We start from the raw sequence: 20,159 nt of genomic DNA on the forward strand, positions 1-20,159 counted from the left end.
TAAATTCATTAGAATCACAAACATCTTAGGCCTGATCATTCAATTTCCTCTCACTTCCACGCTCGCAGACTTGTTCACTGAAATAAATGTGAAATAATTTCTATAGAGACATTCCATTTGACTCGCTCCAGGAATTCTGCTCACTAATCCTGTTGAGTGCAGTGAACCTCACAGGACCTGTTGTGTAAAAGACTCAGTGGTCACACACGAGTTTTCTTGTGGGTCTGTGTTTATGTCTGACTCATGTTTCTCTGATACTTTACCACTTAAAAGGCATTCCAGGCTTGGACATTGATGTTAAACTTCAAAATAACTTCTTCAGTAATGTAATGACCCAAAAAAGTGAATCTGATTCATCTGAATAGTATAAACTATATTGACTGCATACTGCATACTGCATAAATATTTTATGCAATATTTTTATATTTCTGTTTAGATTCTGACCCCAGGATTTCGTATTATAACAAAGGTCAACTGAATATGTGAAATGGCACCAATATTGAGACTAGAAACTTTTACAATAATCAACTATATAAGATGTAAGCAAGAAAACTCACTTCTTGTATATGGTTGGGGTACTTCATCAAGACCAGAAATTATGGGATTGGAATATTATTTTATAATTTTCTCTTAATCCTGCCATTAAATGCTTACCGCTCATCAGTTTATAGTTTTCATAATAATGACAATAAGTACATAACTTTGCGAAAAACTGTAACTTTCTTGTGATGGTGGAACAAAGACTCCCCTTAACTCTAAAATCCGCATGTGTTTACTGTCAGCAGTCACATGCCAGACCACTGAAATGCATCAGGAGTGTCACAGGAGTTTGTGTCATTATAAAGCTTCTTCAAGAAATGTAGCACCCCTGCTTCTGAAACAAAGGCTGTTTGAAAGAAATTCTAGAGGGCAGTGAGACACAAATCATGTCCATATGATATGATCCTCCCATGACTCCATCTGTAATGACTTCTGACGAAAGCACAAAGCAGGTGATTATCTGGCTTTAAGTTATAAGTAAAGCCTTGTGGTAGTGTGGATGTCTGGGCAGTGAGGGATAACTTATACAAACAAATACAAATGTAATGAGAAAGAAAGAAGAGTTTCTTCCTTTTTTTGTGTTTTTAAGCAATAAAGTATGTAGGTATGTTTTCATTAATCTATAATCACTTGAAAATAAGAAACGTGTTTTTGTTACCTTAGAATGAGCATTTTATATCTAAAGACATAACAGGGTGTCTTCCACAAAGGCTGCCATGTTGCCCTTTCAAACACATTCACACAGTGATGGCGAAGCCCATTGAACAGAAACTAACTAATTTATGACACATCGGGAGCAATTTGGGGTTCAGTATCAAGGATACTGGGGGATCGACCCCCTCTACCTCTGAGCCACAGCCGCCCCCAAACACTGGCTCTACATATGGCCAATTGTATTTCCTGCAAGTTTCACAGCCACTGTAGTTTCTCCTTTGGGCTTGGAAGGTGAGGGTGTCGCAAGGGAATTGCAATCTGCCACTACACTTTTTGATGCCACTAAATCCTACACACTTGTCCTTTAAAATATCATTGATTTCTCCAATGTCATATGAGCTTTAAGTTTTTGTCATGATGACATTTAATGTCCCCAACAACCTATGTAGTCTCATTTAGCCACTTGTTACTAACTTTTTTAAGAAGAATTGGGTATTTACTGACATATTTTATGTTGTACAACAAAATGTGAAAATCTCAGCTTGGTCACATGAAATTCAGTCATATATCTTCAGCATTATCCATCATTCTAATAATAATAATAATAATAATAATAATAATAATAATAACAACAACAATAATAATAATAATAATAATAATAATAAGACTTTATTTGTATAGTGCTTTTGTATTTGAAGACCTCTTTTGAGTGCCCTATTATCAGCAATAACCTGCCTTTTGGCCATTTTTGTGGTTCACACTCTTTCAAGGAAACCAAACTTTGAGCTTTTTGACTTGTTTTTGTTTTTTTTATTCCATTAAACAGTGAAATAAGTCACTACTCACCAGTACTGAGAACTGGCACTACTGATCTATGAATACTCAGAATTGTTCTTCGTGGTAAATGGGTGGGGGAAAAAGAAGAAGAAAAGAAAACGCCTGCATAAATGCGTCTTTGTGTTAACACATAACACAAACATTAATGCTAAAAAAAAAAATGCTGAAAATGTCTTTGATAAAATGGATGAAAAAAATGGCCAAAGAATTAGGGTTATGTTATGGTTAGATTTGTACTGGATTGTAAAAGTAGCATCGTGCCAACTTATATATAGTTAGGAACATTGTCCAGTGGTTCCAAACTTAGGAGTTGGGTCCCCTCCAAAGGATCACACGATACATCTGAGGGGTTGTGGGATGATAAATTGGGTATTTCTTTTTGGTTTTTTTGTAAGAATTGGATACATTTACATCTTTGATCCTTGACCATGGGCCATGACTAGGCACTACTTTTGGGTCACAAGTCAAAAATGTTGGAACCAGTGGTTTAAAGGACCAGTGTGTAGGATTTAGTGGCATCTATTGGTGAAGTTAAAGATTGCAAGTAACGAGCGCTCGGTTAGCTCAGTCGGCAGAGCTAGAGATCCACGTACGGAGTTGCTGCAGTGGCCCGTGTTCGAATCTGACCTTTGCTGCGTGTCATCCCCCCTCTCTCTCTGCCCCCTGTTCCTGTCTATCTTCACCTGTCACTATCAATAAAGGAAAAAAAAAAGATTGCAATTAACTGAAGCCCGCTTGCGCTTGTATTTGACGACCTGGGAATGAGAACAGACTGTGAAGTGTGTAGATGAAACTAAGGTGGCTGTGACATTCGCAAAAAAAACTCAAGTGTTTGGTTTGTCCGTTCTGGGCTACTGTAGAAACATGGCGATTCAATATGGTGGACTCCATGGAAGGTGACCCGTAAAAACATCTCATTCTAAAGTATAGATAAAACATCAGTTTCTATATTAGGGTGATTATAAAATAATGAAAACATACATGAATATTATATTGTATTTTTATTTTTATTATGTAGCATCAAATGGAAAAGTGCCCTTAAACTTTACTTTACTTTAATTTTGACCACTGTATATACCAATATGGATTAAAACATCATCTTCTTTTAAACTAAAATATAAAATCCTACAGATCCTACATTTGCTTTTTTCTCAGCTCACATGCACAGCGAAAGCAGTCAGCTGAGACTTGGAGTGAAACGTTTGATCAGTAAGACAGAAAACTGACCATTCACACACTACAATAACAAGCTCCAAAAAACTCTGGAAACTGTATATTCGAGCTGGATTAAAGTGCTTAGACCCCATAAAGATTTACACAACAAATCCTGGCTGGCGCTGTCTCACAAAACTGTTTTTTGTTTTTCACTCAATTATTTTAGCTGGGAATGACTCAACAAACCAATTAATTTGCTTCTATTTCAAATTTGTTATCAGAATTATCCTGTAAATGGTATTTGTTCACACATAAATATATAATTCATTTTGTATGTGACCAAATGTTACAAAACTTACTGTACATGTGGCTGTACAGTAAGTTCTGCTTGAGGCAAGTTTCATGTACTTGCCTGTTTTTTTCTAATTAACTCTATATAATAAATCATCACTTTGGTACAAAGTGGCTATTTAGCACTTAATAGTCCCTTCAGGCAGTTCCTTGGTATTCATTCAGATCTTAGTCCAGCTCACTGCTCTGCTCTCAGGTGATCATCACAAGACTGTTGGCTTAATCCTCCTCCTCTCTACAAAAGCAAGAACAGAAATCAGAGGCTTTCTTAATGTGCATGTAACCAACTGGAACACAACATGATTTGGCTTTAAGTGTTGTTTCCACCGATGTTAAAACTATCAGTGAATCTAATTTAAAGATACACAACTGGGGACCGTAGCAGACTGAGATTCCACACTCTTCTGGGGGAACTAATTGACCGTATTACTGCTGAAAGTTGATGTACAAACTGATTTGTCACCACTGACTGGAGGAAACAAACAGGTGAAATATGATGAATGCACTGGGTCTTGCCCTTCTTTGTTTATTCCTCTCGCCTGAGCTTGCAGAGGCTCAGTTTCCCCGAGTGTGCTGCACAGTGGAGGGGATCCTGTCCAAGCAGTGCTGCCCTGCTCTGGGCTCAGATCCTGCCAATGTGTGTGGCTCTCTGTCGGGGAGAGGAAGCTGCTTGGCTATTCGAGTTGACAACAAACCCTGGGGAGGACCGTACAGACTGAGAAATGTTGATGACAGAGAAAGGTGGCCGACCAAATTCTTCAATCAGACTTGCAGATGTACTGGTGAGTCATGTTATATTAGGATACTGCTTTGGTGAACAAGTACATTCAGCTATAGCATCATTTTATTTTCTATCTGTTTCTTTACTTATTTATTTTTATGTGGGATAGTATTCTGTTATACTATGTTACCTTGTTTTATTTATGTTATTTTATTGCACAGCACTGACATTTAGTTTGCTGTCTGTGCTGCAGGTAACTTTGCAGGGCATGACTGTGGTCAGTGTAAATTTGGCTGGACCGGACCAAACTGTGACCAGAGGAAAGCTCCTGTGGTACGGAAGAACATCCACTCCCTGACCCCTGAAGAGCTCCAGGAGTTCCTTGATGTTCTGGAACTGGCGAAGACCACCACCCACCCAGACTATGTCATTGCTACACAGCACTGGCTGGGGCTCCTGGGACCGAATGGAACTGAGCCCCAGATTGCCAACATCTCAATCTACGACTTCTTTGTCTGGCAACATTATTACTCTGTCCGAGACACACTTCTTGGTAAATGAGCATGGTCACATTTCTTGATATAAAACTATTAAAACTGGTTAGTTCAAAAAAATATAAGGAATATAATATAATATAGAATATATTAATTGGAGCATCATCGAAGGTCTATGTTTTAAGATTGTTCTGTTTTAAAATAATCTGAGTTAATATAATCTATAATTTCTTCAACAACATACATTTGAGGTATAATCAGATTCATAATTATTAAATTATTAAATCATTATAATTAATAGATTCAATAGATTTTTTTTAAATTCTTAGTTGTGTTCTCTTTTACTGTGTTCAACATTATGGAAGTAATCATTCCTTGAACATCATCAGAAAACATTTACCACATTGATTTATTTATTTATCGGCTAGTGTTAGTCCCTAAATTATAAAAATATATGATTTAGACTGTGACTTAATTTTTACAAAAGAAATCAAAAGTAATTTGTTTACTGGTACATATATTAATATTTATTTGACATACAATAGTGTGTGATGTACACATTAGTGCCTTGTCGATCACATGACGAGCTCATCAAACCCTTTGTCTCCCTGTAGGTCCCGGTCGTCCATTCAAAGCCATTGATTTCTCACACAAAGGACCAGCATTCATTACCTGGCACAGGTATCACCTCCTCAGCTTGGAAAGAGAGCTACAGGTATGTGTAATGTTCTGAAAATATGTTATTAAAACTGTACTTGTGGATGGGATCAGTAATTTATAATGAAACCAGACGGCTGTGAATATGTAAGTGTGTCAGCTTTTAATTATGTTATCAACTTATATATAATATTAGCTTTTTTCTTAGTAATTTAAACCTTTAAACTTGGGCTTTTTGTTTATTAAATTTTTTTTGTAAATCCGTATCTGGAAGTTATTTAGGTCACAGCTACAGAAAATCCTTCAACAATTCTTTCTTATTTTTTTTTCACAATTTATCCATCCAGTATATTAGTCATTGACAGTTTGGTGAATACATTGTTAAAGGCACAAACAAATACCGGATACTCTGATATCATATTGCTGGAGTCAATCACTCTGTCCAAAGGAGCAGATAACCTACCTAAAAGACATTTTATTTGTATCACACTCAAGAGTTTTTCAGTGTCACACTCTGTCCTTCAAGAACAAAAAAGTTATAATATAATATTTATAACTCTTGAATGAATTTTTAACACACAGAGAATTGGTAAAATGTTTTAGAAAAATAGAAGACAGAGACAGGACAGGGTCAGGGAAGAGAAATAAAGGATATATACTGTAGATCCTAGACTAAGGAAGTCACAGTTACAGCATAGCAAACAGCACTTGTATATTGCATGTCAAAAGCCCAAAATTAACATTTGTAATACTAATGTAAACTAGTATCAATAAAATCGGTCTGTTCCCTGCAGAGATTGACTGGCAATGAGAACTTTGGGATCCCTTACTGGAACTTTGCCACAGGGCAGAGTGAGTGTGATGTGTGTACCGACTCCCTGCTGGGAGGCCGAAACCCAGACAACCCATCCCTCATCAGTAACCAGTCCAGATTCTCCAGATGGGGGGTGGTATGTAACAGGTCAGCACAAACTTTTCATGCAAAGGAAAAAGACTCAATAATTATTGGTTGGATTGTGATGAAATAAACACTGTGTGACAAATTAATATGCGTTTTGAATGCTAGAAAACATTTCAATGTTTAAATTGTTTTCTCCTCCAGTCTGGATGACTACAATCGCTTGGTGACTCTTTGTAACGGCACTAATGAGGGCTCCATTCAGAGAGGGATAATGGAGAGAGGTAACAGGTCTCTGCCCACCATGAATGACGTCAGAAGCTGCCTTGGGATCAGAGACTTTGACAGCCCTCCATACTTCACCAACTCCTCCTTCAGTTTTAGGTACAATTATAATTTTAAGTATACCTGTTATTTCACTCTGACAGCAATTGTCTACATGCCAGTTTGCCAAATTACTGTTTAACATACTTTGTGCTTTTAAACAGAAATGCTCTTGAAGGGTATGAAAAGCCAGATGGAGAACTTGATGAATCAGTCAATAACCTCCACAACCTCGTCCACTCCATGCTCAATGGAACCAGCTCTTTGTCTCATGCGGCAGCCAACGACCCCATCTTTCTGGTCAGAATCTGATTTCATGGTTTACTCTGAAACAACATTGTTGTTGTCATTAAAATCACCGTTGTGTTTCTGGTTGTTTGTCTTGCAGGTGCTCCACACTTTCACTGATGCCATTTTTGACGAGTGGATGAAAAGATTTTCTCCATCCAACGCCACCTACCCAGATGAGATGGCCCCCATTGGTCACAACAGAGACTACAACATGGTTCCCTTTTTCCCTCCGATCACTAACGAGGAGATATATGTTGCATCTGAGCAGCTGGGATATTCCTATGCTGCTGCCCTGGATGGTGAGCAAGTGTTAAAGAGAATGTGTTCTGTTCAAAGAATTAGTTTGACATTTTGATAAATATTCTTATTTGCTGTTTCTTGCTGAGAGTTGGATGAGAAGATCAAATCCACTCTCATATCTGTACATTAAATATGAGGCTACAGCCAGCAGCCGGTTAGCTTAGCTTAGCATGAAGACTGGAAACAGCTGTGAAACTGCTAGCCTGGGTCTGTCCAAAGGTAACATAAACAACCTACTAGCACCTCTAAAGTTGACTGATTAACATGTTATATCTCCTTAGTTTAATTTACTAATAATAGGAAAATAGTGAACTAGTTCGTTTGTTTTTGAAGTTGAGTCTGGCACTGATGAAGTCTATTTTTTTTTTTAGAATATATGCTTGCTAGAGGTACAGTCCTATATTGTCGGCAAGTTCAGTGTTTTGAAATTGGCACAGTAAGAGAGTTAGTTTCGAATTAGTATAATTTAATCGCTGAATAACATTGAGTCACTGATGTTGATTCACAGCCTCGTCAAATCCCTCTTTGTTATATCGGAGCAGACATTTTAAACATCTTATTTTAACATAATTACTAATGTATGTAATTAATGTGCGTAGGTTTTTTATGAATATCTCTGCCTTTACTTCATCTTTACAGACGCAGATGGAGGTCCGGCTGTGTTTGTGCTGGGATCCACTCTGGGGGGAGTCTTCATTGGTCTCCTGGTGGTTCTCCTTATCTTTGTGCTCTACCTGCGTCAGCGGAGAAACAGAGGCTTTGAACCTCTGATAAAAGCAGACTTCACAAATAGAAAGTACACGGAGGAAGCGTAGCTTCACCTGTTGTTCTGAATGCACTAATATATACCTAAGAGAGCCAATCTGGGGCCCTACTGTGAAGCAAGAGAAAAATATTAATCCTCTAAGCTAACTAGACTTTTACTTTTCACTTAAATCTAAAGTCATAGAAGACAAGAATGATTGAGAATCCTATAGTATCCTTTGGAAAATATTAATTGTAACTTAATACAACATTTCAAGTGAGACCAGTCAAAATGAATATATACTTTAACTGGTTTAGTAACATTCTCCTTTGTTTGACCCCACTCATTATTATACATATTTTATAATTTCTAAGAGTCACCACAAATACAAATCTATTGGAATGTTTTAATAAATATTTATTCTCAAGAACCGTAACAAAACACAAATGCAATCATCTTAATTGCACTGAAAAACAATAAGGCATATTCACTCTACTAGTTCTTCACCTCTCCTAGATTCAAATTTTACTTCATACAGCAATGCATTGATTGTAAAAAATGTTGACTTTATAGTGTTTCCAGCTAATTCTATTTTTCAGATAATTTGTCTGACCACACATCCATTTTCAATATTTTATTGCAAAAATATTACCATTAAAAGTTAAATGTTACAAAACATAAAAAGGGCATCCTGTAAGATCAATGTTCATAATAAAGAATCCTTTTAATTGACACATTTGACATGTTTTATATATTTTTGTTCTTGCAATGTGTATGTAAACGCTGATGTAAATGTAATAATGAAAAGCTCAACAAATATTCATTGATATACTGCTAAGGGCATAACACTGGTTAATTCCTTGGATATGTAAGCTTAGCTGGCCTGGTGGTTATGGAGCTGACCGGCTCTCAGAGAACAGTGGACGTACATACAGGCTGGTTTTGTCCGCCCCCCTCAGCAGTGCCAGGCCTCTCACATTCTCTGTAAGTACGCTCTACTGAGGAGCTTCACTGAAGCATTCAGCCCTGTCCAGTCTCCACAGATTCTCATTTCACAGGTGACTGTGGTTGGCTTCAAGCCTGTCTGTGCTGCAGACATAACCATTCAAGCTTTACAGATAAATTTAGGGACCCTTTCTTTGCATTTCCAGTAACCACTGTGTGCAGTTTGCTACTTCTTCTCTTAATAATTTTCTCACCTTTTACATAACTATGGTAATGAAATTTAAAAAATAGCAACATTTAAACTTTTTACCTGTCAGTATTTCAGTTTTGTAGCTTTTTCAAATGCAATGCACATTTTGACGACTATTTTACAACTATTTTATCCAAACTGTGAAAGCAGTTACAGGATAAGCTTTGGCTATTCAATCACATATGCCTTCGCGTTGTTCCTGTATATGCAAATCCAGAACTGCTGGAGCTTCTAAAAATGTTGAATATTTGTGGAAACACTTTATAGCCCCCAAAATACTGTAAATTACAGCAAGAGTACAGCAGCACAAGACTGGTGATGGTGATTCTGTATTGAATGGGTGCTTCCTACTGAGATGTGCATGTCCGTTTATACATAAACAGAACATTAGTTTCATTAGTGTGTCCCTTTGTCTTTATAAGGCTCCATGTTAGCAGAACCATTCAAATATCTTCTATAAATAGTTGATTTGCGTATCTCTATTTGGCTGTGTATGGATTTGTATGCAGGTCATTGATGCTATAAAGTGGTTAGATGGAAACACACTACTGAGCAATCATATATTAGCAAGGATTCCAATTTGTTTAGCCCTCTCGGACATGAATTAATTAACTACACACTAGGACATGCACCCCACAACACTACAGAACCAGCATCACTATGTTAATGCATAGCATTACTGTATATTTGTGGCACCTTCTCTGTGTGTCAATAGTGACTCCATATGAATTCTGTCCAGGGTTTCTACTCCAGAAGCCAAGCCTGAGAAACCAGCATGATATGAGAATATTTAGCAGATAATACATTTGTTGCAAGGCAAATGAGTACATAAAAATGTCAGTCTTATCCCTTTTAACAAAATGTTGGTTTTAGCACAAGGTGGCTGTTGAACAGTTTCAGTGGATAACTAAGAGCAGAGCAGATCCAGGACCAACCCATGATATACTTAACCTACACTCTTGCCAAACTTAATGGTTGAAATTATTGAGAAACATAAGAAACATGTGCCTGTATTTGATCTCAAACCAGTATGGATTTATAACAACTTTGATTAATCAAAAATCAATAATTGGCACATGATTTAATGACAGTGGAACAAGGATTCACTTAAAATTTTAGGCAGAAACCTCATGTTCCTGAATTTAGATCATTTAGTTCAATATGCTTTGTACTTGTTTCAAAATATAGTGTTAAACATATATTAAACTTATCGTGCCTCTTTTAGGTGCATCAAATAACCACATTCTCAATGTTTTTCAACACACCAACAGATTTTTGCATTAAAAAATCAAAACAATCAAAGTGCGTGTTATATTTTTCCACATGGAGACCTACATTAATACCTGCCATATGTGCAAGAAATCTCTGAAGCAGAGTTTGTTGGGTCGGCATCAGTGTTAGATGGTGAAGTGATGCCATAAAATATCAAGTCTAAGGATGGCACTGCACGATCTTTGGGAAAGTGGGAAATCACGATGCATGACTGCTCTCTTTTTCAGAGCAGACTCTTCTAGCCTTGAGGCTGGCAGCCTGAATACTGTCTGCTTGACTGTAGCTCCAATCTGCCTGAATACAAAAACTGCAAAAAAGGAAAAAAAAAACCCTGCTGTCCATGTTTAGCCAGTTCCTCCAGCATTATCTCCATTGTCGGTGGAGTGCCAGGGCTGAGAGGGCCAGCATGGTTGGCAGGGCTACAGAGGGTGCAGGGAGCGAGGCAGAGTTATCCACAGGCCCACTGCGGTCGGCTTCCACCACTGGGGCTTCAGTGGCACCACCGTCCATTTCTGTAGGGCAGACCTCTGTGCACCCGCTGCCACTGCCTGAGCCACTGCCTTCATCGCCTGCAACACCATAACAAACACAAGTCAAGCTGAGCACATCACTGAAAACATTAGTCAACAATGAATCCTAAACTGTTGCTTTAAAGCACCAATATGCAACGCTTACACATTAAAGTTACAGCTGTGAGCTGTAGCTATAATTAAAAAATGTTTATATTAATAATGGATCAAATAGCTACGTGTAAGTGTTGCTCATATGATGAACACACAGAGAATTATCACCTCGTCTTCTGTTCCTTTCAGCTCTATGGAGTGCTTTAGTGTCTTTTAGCTTATTGTTTTGGTTTTACAAAACTCAGCTCAGATAGACATACAGTATACTACTAGATGGTGGAGCATTCAGCCAGACAGTTGGTGGAGACCCAAAAGAGAGAGCTAAAAAGAGAGTAAATACTGGACTTACATGTATCAAGTGGAGACACATTCCATAGTATTGCTAATAGTCTTCTGTATCTGCTGGATTTGAAAATAAGCCACTGTTTGCTATAAACTCACCCTATCAACTTCAAATGTGATACATTATGTCAGTGATTTGTTTACTGCGTGTTTCTGCTGCCCCCAAGTGGCTAAAAAAATAAGTTAATGGAGGTTAATGGAGTCTGTTTGTGACGCTGAACCAAATCCTTCTTTCCCAATTTTCTGTGATGGCTACATGAAGGGAGAATATGGCACACCCAATGTGCTGCCTCCAAATTGTTCCATAACTGTCTTCATCAGCGTTTCACTTACCTTGATGAAGACTATAGGCCTTTTCTCATTTCCCAATTTGTACATCCATTCCTCTCTTGCCTCCTCTCCTTACATCTTAGTCCCTCCCACCAGAGATGCAAGCAGAGGAGGTGAGGAGAGACACAAAGAAGAGATGAGTTGAGGGCGCACAAATTAGAGAATTGAGAGAGGCCCTGCAGCTGGTGGCGTTTTTTTTCTTTTTTATTTCACGCTGTCTGTGTTAGTTATTTGCTCTTTCATGGCCTCATGTGGCTTTACTGATGCTGATTACCCCTGCCTGAAGGTTAAGTAGTATTTCAAACTGGACAGCTTATCAGGATGAGTGACAAGTTGAACTTGACCAACCGGGGCAGGGTGGGCAAGTCTAAAAATACATTTCCTGCCTTAAGCCGCATGTTGCCACATGTGTGTGCGAGGGGAAAGCGTCAAACTGCTTACTTGAATCTTGAAAGGAGAGATCATTGCCATTGTAGGCATTTTTCAACTTGGTGGTCATCACCCTGAGAGCCATGATCTGCTGGCGGATGAAGGTGTCTGGGCGGGTGATGTCAACACCCACTTCAGGGTTATTCACCTGGTTGGTCAGTCCATCCTTTTGAACTTCAGGGAAGTACCTTTTAGGTTGAAAATACAACAAACCAAATAACCCTTGTGAATTAATTATGACAAGGTGCTTGTTAAAAGGACAAGTGCTCATTAGTGAATAAAAAATAATATTTTTGACAGTGAACCAACTTATTATAGATTCTGAACTCTCGTACATGCAAAGAAATCTCATCATCAGAAGTCCTTTGTCAATAAGAAAGACCAGAGAAAGCCTAAACTTTGGCTCTAATTCTCATACAGCAAATAAGGATAGCTCTTTGAGGCCATAACAGTGTTGACATAATCAACATTTGACCTAATCACGTTGGGTAATTTTGACATAGATGTGAAATACTTCTCCAGGGAAAAACAACAGCTGCCTGTATTCCTGCTTGATAGGAATACGCAGCAGGCCATCATGTGAGGCCCTTCCACATGTTGTCTCACACAACAGCATTTGTTTCCCCAAAACCCAGGTCACTCTGGATAACATACACCTCAGAAGTCTCTGCTCTGTCTGTCGTAACATTTGACTAATTTCACTGACGATATTCTTTTCTTCCTGGTCGCAGAAAATAGCAGCAGCTGCCACACAGGGTAAATTATTAGCTTTAAGGGTTATTCAAAGAATTTATAATGTGAATTCTCAACATCTTTTGATCATACAAGTTGATGTTATGAATAAAAGCAGCTCAAATCAATTAACCGTGACCTCAGCATGGCTGTGGGCATTTGGAGCGTTGGTGATGATATATTCCTTGAAAATCAGATTAACAGGGATGCACCATGCTGGTTGCACATTTTAAAGGAGAATGAAAACACAATTCTATAAAATAACACTGACAAAAATGCAAAAAGCATCAAAGCAAATTATGCTATATAGTAAAGGATGAATCCAAACCAGAATGATCAACTATGGAGTATTTAGGAGACCACATCCTGTTTGTGTAGTTGACAAATAACAGTTAAAGTACGAAAATTCTTGCACGGCTGAGTTTAAATCAGTTAAAGTAATTAATCTGGTCCTTAATTCTGGGATTAGACAGATTACCATTGAGTCGAATAGACTTTGGACTTCTTAGTAACCTTTTGTATTGCATTTGTCTTGGGCACTGGCACACTTACCTGCCCTTGGTATGTCCATTCCAGCACTCGTCATCACTGGCATTTCCAGCGGTCACTCTGTCCTCCACGCACATCGCCTCGGGCAGGTTGGACCAAAATTTCTTTGACAGCTTCAGTTTCTCTTTTATGTCAAGCACCTTAAGCAAAGACAGGGGTTGTTACATGGGAGGAAAAAAAAACCCCTTCATAAACAAATCAAGTTAGTGATCCAATACAGCAGCTGCAGCCCTGGAGTTACTGTACAGCTGAAAATGATACATGTATAATATATATATATATACACAGCACATAATACAAGAAATATCAGTGCAAAAATGTGAACATTAATTGGATGTACATTTGTACCAATTTGGAATCTATTTTAATAACCCATTATTTATTTTCATTATCAAATACAAAAGATAGCGAGTGTTGACAATGACACCCCTCCCATACCTATATTTATGCTGTAGCGCCCAAAGACAACAATATTACTAATTACCCTTCTTATAAAAGCATCTGAGAAAATACAGACAATGAAAGATATCCTTGAAGTGTCTGATATATATAAAAAATGGTAGGTATGAATCAAGCGTCTATGACCTAACTGAGCTTTAGTCTTTTTTTAAACTCTCTGATATATCTAATTTGCAAACTCATTATAAAACTGCCCCGCCTTCACTTATTACCACATCTTATCAAAGGGATTATAAATCTTGGTATTTGACCCTGAGACATCTTAACTCCCTGACTCCCCAAAAAAATGATTTGGGTTTAATTTTCCTTCCGTGTTGACTATCGAATGTTTGCATCATGAAAAGTAAGACCATGCTGGCTTGCAGCAATAATTTCAGCTTGAATGTCAGACTTAAATGCTCCTTTGCATCCCGGCCATGTGACACAGTCAGATATCGTTTCCTGACTTGAGCCTGTTGAACTCCAATCTTTCATCAAACACAGAATTTGACATATTTCACTGAAGCTGAGGGAAAGCCTGATAGCAGCAGGTTGGCCCCATTATCTTTTTCCGTCTGACTTGCTGTTGGCTTACGTGAAATTGTAGTGAACCTGAGCAGAACATGAAAGGTGCTGTACTGACTGTGTGACGCTGCTGTAGGCCCCGACTCTGCTTTTGATGTGTTAATCCTGTCACACTGATGCCAAAGCACTTCAGCAGCTGTGATACTGCCCAGAGGGTCAAGGCTGCACTCAATGCAAGAGATTGACTGGCAATGTTTGACTAAACCTCACACATTAAGTTTAGTTTAACAAGTGAGAAACTCACATTTTCTCACAGGATCAGCTGGCAAAACCAGGTTGGTAAAAAGTGTGAATTTAACTAGGAATGACATATTAATGTTTTAGTAATGCAAATATTTAAATTAGCACCTCTGCTAAACATGGCACTGCCATGTTTCATGTAGCTGAAAATAGATAAACGGTTAATTTCTTCCAGGTTATTTAAAGGGCTGAGGTGACTGGCAATGTCTTAATGATTATTACTTTTAATAATATTCTCTGCTGTGCAGTATTGACACATAAAGCTGTACTCAGCCACATATCTATTATATATATATATATATTATATATATATATTAGAGTGACCAAACATTTCCTATTTCAACAAACCACAACAAACACACAGTCTTAGCAGTTATATAAACCCCCCTATTTACAGGAGAAAAGTTTAAAACGAAGAGGAAACATTGAGCCTTTTCACACAATAATAAATATGCCTTTGGGAAAAGTCTGCCTCTCAATTCATTGCGCATTGCCCATAAATAAATAATACGACTGCAACAAGCAGCCCTGGCATGCAACCAGCTGCAATGCACACTAGATGGCACTATGTCTTTGAGAAATGGAGAGATGAAAGCAGCCAGAAAGAAAATACATAAAGGAAATGAGAGTGAAAAAACACTTTTCAAATTGATACCAATTATCTTCACTAATGTGTTTCTTTCATATCAAACTTCACATTCACATGAATCCTAATGTGGTCTGACATATTTGCCATGGAGACAGATGCAGGAAGGAAGTCTAATGAAGCACGTATACACAAAAATCAGTATAAACAGGAAAACTCCATAATATCATTTGAGTGTGGTGATGGTATGTGAGAAAGGAGAGAGGACGTGTATGTGGAGCCCAGGTCCTCATTACAATCAGCTGCTTATTACAGACAGGGTTAATATTCTCATTAAAATCATAATGAAGATCACAGACAAAACACCCTCCCCCTCGTCCCTCACTCGGATATTAAATTCTATTTGTTTATAGTGACAACCTAAAATATTACTATAATCAGGATGTGTGATAGCTATTTTAATTCCTGGTGACATCAAAGTGTGTAATACCTATGGTTGTGTAATAAGGGCTGACAAGGCAGTTGATAGGAGACACCATTTAAATTATAATTTGTTCCTGTAAAACATTAAAACATTGCCAACATATGCATCTTGAGGTATTAGAAGTGCTGGGAAAAGACAGGCACAGCTTCTATATGCATTTACTGTACATGTATTATTGAATGAATAAACTCTTCCACTGACACAGAATAATGTTTTAAATATGACTGATATGAATTTGTTTAGACACACTGCTACACACACACACTCACACTTAGGGCATGAATGTACTTACTGTTGTATAATAAAAACAAATATCTCCAAATCTGGAGATTTATAATTTACATAATAATTTTTACACTTTACTTTAAGTCCGCCCATTTACCATTTATAATGGAGTTGTACGCAGCTAAATTTGAAATGTACTATATACTATACTATACTGATATATAAATATATATATATATATATATATATATATATATATATATATATATATATTATATACACACATACATATATAGTAGTACTACTAGTAGTAGTAATACAACTAATAAGGTAAACTTAAGTTTTACAGTTATTGTTCTGTTATATTTCTTTCATTTCATCTTTTTTTCTCCTTTTGCAAAATCTTTTGGAATCATTCTGTAATTGTATTATGACATTTTTGCATAGTCATAGTTTAATATTTTGTCTATCTTGTACTGCACTAAAAGAAAGATCCAAAGAAGAATTGAATACATTTTCTACTTTGCCAAGGTCTCTACGAGGAAGGCTCATCCTACAGGGTTGTACATGGCCTTGCTCTCTTTCTGTTTTATGCATCACATCATCTATATTCTATGTTTCTTAAAGGCATAATGTTCCTACAATTTTGTGAAAATGCATGCCTGGAGATGTTTTAAGAAAGAACTGAGAATATTCTGCTTCACATTAAGGACTATAGCGGTTCTCAGACATCCATGAACAGATATTTAGAAAGTCAAATTGATTTATTATTTATTTAATTGGTATTCATTATAAAACTGAAATTTCAGCAGCCTTTAACTTACAGTAATACTGCTAGATATTCACATGAGGGATGGAAATAATTGCAAATGTTAATGCAAAGTTGTTTCAGGTTTGGAGGTCCTGTAAGGTCTCAGTGGATCTGCTGTTTACAACAATTTAGATATTTGTCTCACGCATTGCACGAAGTGTGAAAAATAAAATTCAAAGGTATGGTGTTATTTAAATATTTTGCTTAAAGTCAACAAACCCCTTTAAAAGACCAAAACCAACACTGCTGCTGTCTCTCTTTCAATACTTCCCGACCCATCTGTCAGTTTCAGCCCTAAGCCCTTTGATGTAAATCTTTAAAAACGATTTACACATTTATATAATTACATTTTTAAACAAAGGCTCAGTAGATTTTTAAAACAGCTGAGCACTGTAGTCTTTAGTTACTCAAACAAGAGTATGCAGTGCTTTTGTTGGGAACAATTTTCCAGCGGTGGATTAAAACACACACTTTGTGTCCTAGTGAGTGTTTACAGCAGCAGGATGGTACAGTGGCCATATTTATTGTAATGGAGGAACATGTCACGCAGTGCAGCTCATTGATGTGCTTTTTATAGTTTTTGGACAACAATGGAGCTTTAAAGGATATTCTGTGAGCTACTATATGTCAGGCTTTGGCTACGTAAGGATGAATTCATTGTTGGTTTTTGTCTTTATTGTGCGACTTAGTGGATAATAATGCCATGTTTAGCTAAAACAAGAGAAACTATTCACGATCAAGCATCAATTTAAACCTTGAGGATGAAAAGCTGCAGCAAGGTGTACTTTTGCCCGCTTGCTCCTTTCTTCTCAAGTTATACTTTTTCTCTTTTCACCCTCTGTCTCCCTGCTTCCTGTCATGAGCCATATATTACTTCATTGTGTTTCTCTCTCTCCCTCTCTCTGCCCCCTTGCTGTAATTCTGGTCTCTTCTCTCTTCTCTTCTCTTCCACAGTCCTAACTGAAAGTGAAGGTTTCATGGCTAGCTGACCCGTGATCTTAAACCAGACTCCTATTCTAAGGAGCTTTGTGAATAAATCCTCCAGTTTCTCCCTCAACTGTAATATAACTGTGTATGCTCATCTCTGGACTGTATAGCTTCTTCCCTCTTCCACCTTTTTTGTAATTGCTCTCAGTTTTCCTGCCACTTAATACACGATTAATCTTTTATTAAATATGAATTCATAAATCATAAATGTAATCAAATTCTCTCTCTGTTCCTGCTATTTCTGTCTCTTCAGGAACAGGAAAACAGGAAGTTTACCAAACAGCTGAGCCACAATACGATACGAAGATTAATTCAGCAGTGAACAGTACTGAAAAGGAGCCTCTAATGTATTACAGCTCACACAGCTTAGCGTGCCATGATCCAAACATAAACTCACCTTTAAACTTGATTCCCCACCCCCCACTACAAATAGAATCCAACCAAACATACCAGATATACAGTACATTGTTTACTTGCTGTAAAAAGTAATTGGCTAGCTTGAATGGACAAACATGAAGAAATGTTTACAGAGAATAATTATTTCCAAAAACAACAATATGAGTCAATGATGGTGTTAGCAGGCCAATAGTCTATGTGTTTACAGATACTCCATGTATTTATCATCAGTTGGATTTGTATGTGTATGTAGCTGAGTGAGCACACAGGCAGGTCACGAGTTTGTTATGCGCGTTAACAGGGTGGCAGCTGTGCGCCACCTTTCAGCTGAAATGTGAGTAAACTGTACTAACCAGTGGTTTTCAGATGCCCTTGCCTATTCGCAGATCAAAAAGCTGACGTGTCACTGGCTTTGAAGCTGCAGTCACACTCCTGGCAACAGCACAATGTCAGGGGCCTAAGCTCTTATCTGGCCGTGGGATGATGCCCGGACATGCTATCTGCCTTTCAATAAAAAAAAACAAAAAAAAAAACAGAAATATGTGGGCAGACTATCTCTCTAACTTTTACTCAAAACACATCACACTCACAGCGCTGCCAAAGCTGACCTACAGTGTTCAGTGTCTCCCCTGGCTGCTTTGTCAGCTGGTGAATCTCCTCTTGCTCACAGAAAAAAAAAAAGGGCTTATCAGACATTCTGTTTCATGCTAGTTAAAACACCTCTATCTTGTTAAATTTACAGTTAGTCCTTTTTTTAAGCAACTATCTGGGGGATGTCATCGCGGCTTGACACAGAGCATATCCCTCTGCTGCAAGTCTGAGCTAAATTAGTGCATGTTCAATCTAATCATAGACTCGGCAGCAGGTCTCGCCACGAAACCACGAGGGGCAGACGACTCCTCGATCAACTTATTTTCCCTGGCAACTGCTCCTCCTGTCTGCGTTAAAATAGTTTTTTCATTTGATACGAATGCAGTTTTCTTCCTGCATCTCAATTACAGAGGTCAGGGAGTCGGTTGTGCTCATACCAAGACCTTGGCCATGCCATAAGTCTTTCCCTGACCAGTGACCACTTTGAGGACAGACCGAATAGTTTCTCACAAGCAGGAAGGCCACAGTAAGAATAACTCTGCCTCTTCATCACATTCTTGATCAAGTTATATTGTTGACTGAGCCAATCCTAAAAACTAATACACACTGCTTTCTAAGTCTGGGTGCGCTATGTGTTAATGTAGCCAACAGATCAACTGCTACAGTGTCGAGTATCAGGGTGCTGAGGCCCTGTGGGCGTATGTCCCTGGACATGGCTATTTAATCTGGTGTCTAACACGTCATAAAGTCCTCCTCATTGGCATAGGTCTACCCATAAACAGCAGATTCTCTCATCCAAGACCTGCCATCTGGCTCTAGAGCATTTTTAGCACATTAAAAAATCAGCAGTGTAGAAATAATATTGGCTATCCCAAAGCACACCAAGTAAATGACCTCTGTGATAATGTTTTAAGTAGCAGTTGTCTGCCTCTCTGTCAGGTCTCTTTTGTCCTTGTCTGGAAACACTCACCTCAAAGGTGACTACCAGAGTGCATATAGATGTAGGCTGTTTTCATCAAATCAATATCCATCAACAAAGGGGCTAAAGCAAATATGTTTCCCCTCTGTGACTTCACAATAGACGAGACTAGAAAGACATCGCCCAGCTGTTTATCTTGCAGAACACATATGGGAACGGTACACCAAAGCAAATCGTGGTTAGAAAACAGCACAACCACTTGCAAACTAAAATGTGGTGTTATATGTGGTTTCTGTCCTCCGCTGCCAGACTACACACCATGTGTTCATGATAAAGCCATTTTTAGCCTCATTCTGCGGGCCATCGCACTTTTTTCAACTCTCAGCTGGAGCCGCTCTCCTTGTACCCCTTGATTACGACTCATCACGTCCTCGCATAAATCTGCCACAGCAGAATAC

At 38.0% G+C, this 20,159-nt stretch overlaps 2 protein-coding genes across 3 annotated transcripts in view; one reads left to right on the plus strand and one right to left on the minus strand.

Annotated features, from left to right (window-relative positions):
* Window positions 1-3,647: 3,647 nt before the first annotated feature.
* dct (dopachrome tautomerase) lies at window positions 3,648-8,699 on the plus strand. Its single transcript, XM_051404995.1, has 8 exons — window positions 3,648-4,319; window positions 4,512-4,811; window positions 5,367-5,467; window positions 6,204-6,370; window positions 6,512-6,691; window positions 6,796-6,931; window positions 7,020-7,221; window positions 7,862-8,699. Exons 1-8 carry the CDS (start codon window positions 4,031-4,033, stop codon window positions 8,035-8,037), a joined length of 1,551 nt encoding a protein of 516 aa, XP_051260955.1. The 5' UTR covers window positions 3,648-4,030; the 3' UTR covers window positions 8,038-8,699.
* Window positions 8,364-20,159, minus strand: part of gpc6b (glypican 6b) — an 83,138-nt gene continuing 71,342 nt past the window's right edge. For both annotated transcript variants that reach the window (XM_051404994.1, XM_051404993.1), the window contains 3 exons: window positions 13,443-13,579; window positions 12,171-12,346; window positions 8,364-11,003 (listed from right to left, as the gene is read on the minus strand). In XM_051404994.1, the coding sequence (XP_051260954.1) occupies window positions 10,798-11,003; window positions 12,171-12,346; window positions 13,443-13,579 (519 nt within the window). In that variant the 3' untranslated portion in view covers window positions 8,364-10,797. The remainder of the gene's footprint in view (window positions 11,004-12,170; window positions 12,347-13,442; window positions 13,580-20,159) is intronic.

Source organism: Dicentrarchus labrax, unplaced genomic scaffold, assembly GCF_905237075.1.
Source record: "Dicentrarchus labrax unplaced genomic scaffold, dlabrax2021, whole genome shotgun sequence".
NCBI lineage: Eukaryota > Metazoa > Chordata > Actinopteri > Moronidae > Dicentrarchus > Dicentrarchus labrax.

Coding starts and splice junctions, on each gene's coding strand:
- dct (XM_051404995.1), top strand. CDS start 4,031: ATGATGAATGCACTGGGTCTTGCCCTTCTTTGTTTATTCCTCTCGCCT. Junction 4,320..4,511: donor TCAGACTTGCAGATGTACTG/GTGAGTCATGTT, acceptor TCTGTGCTGCAG/GTAACTTTGCAGGGCATGAC. Junction 6,932..7,019: donor CCAACGACCCCATCTTTCTG/GTCAGAATCTGA, acceptor TTTGTCTTGCAG/GTGCTCCACACTTTCACTGA.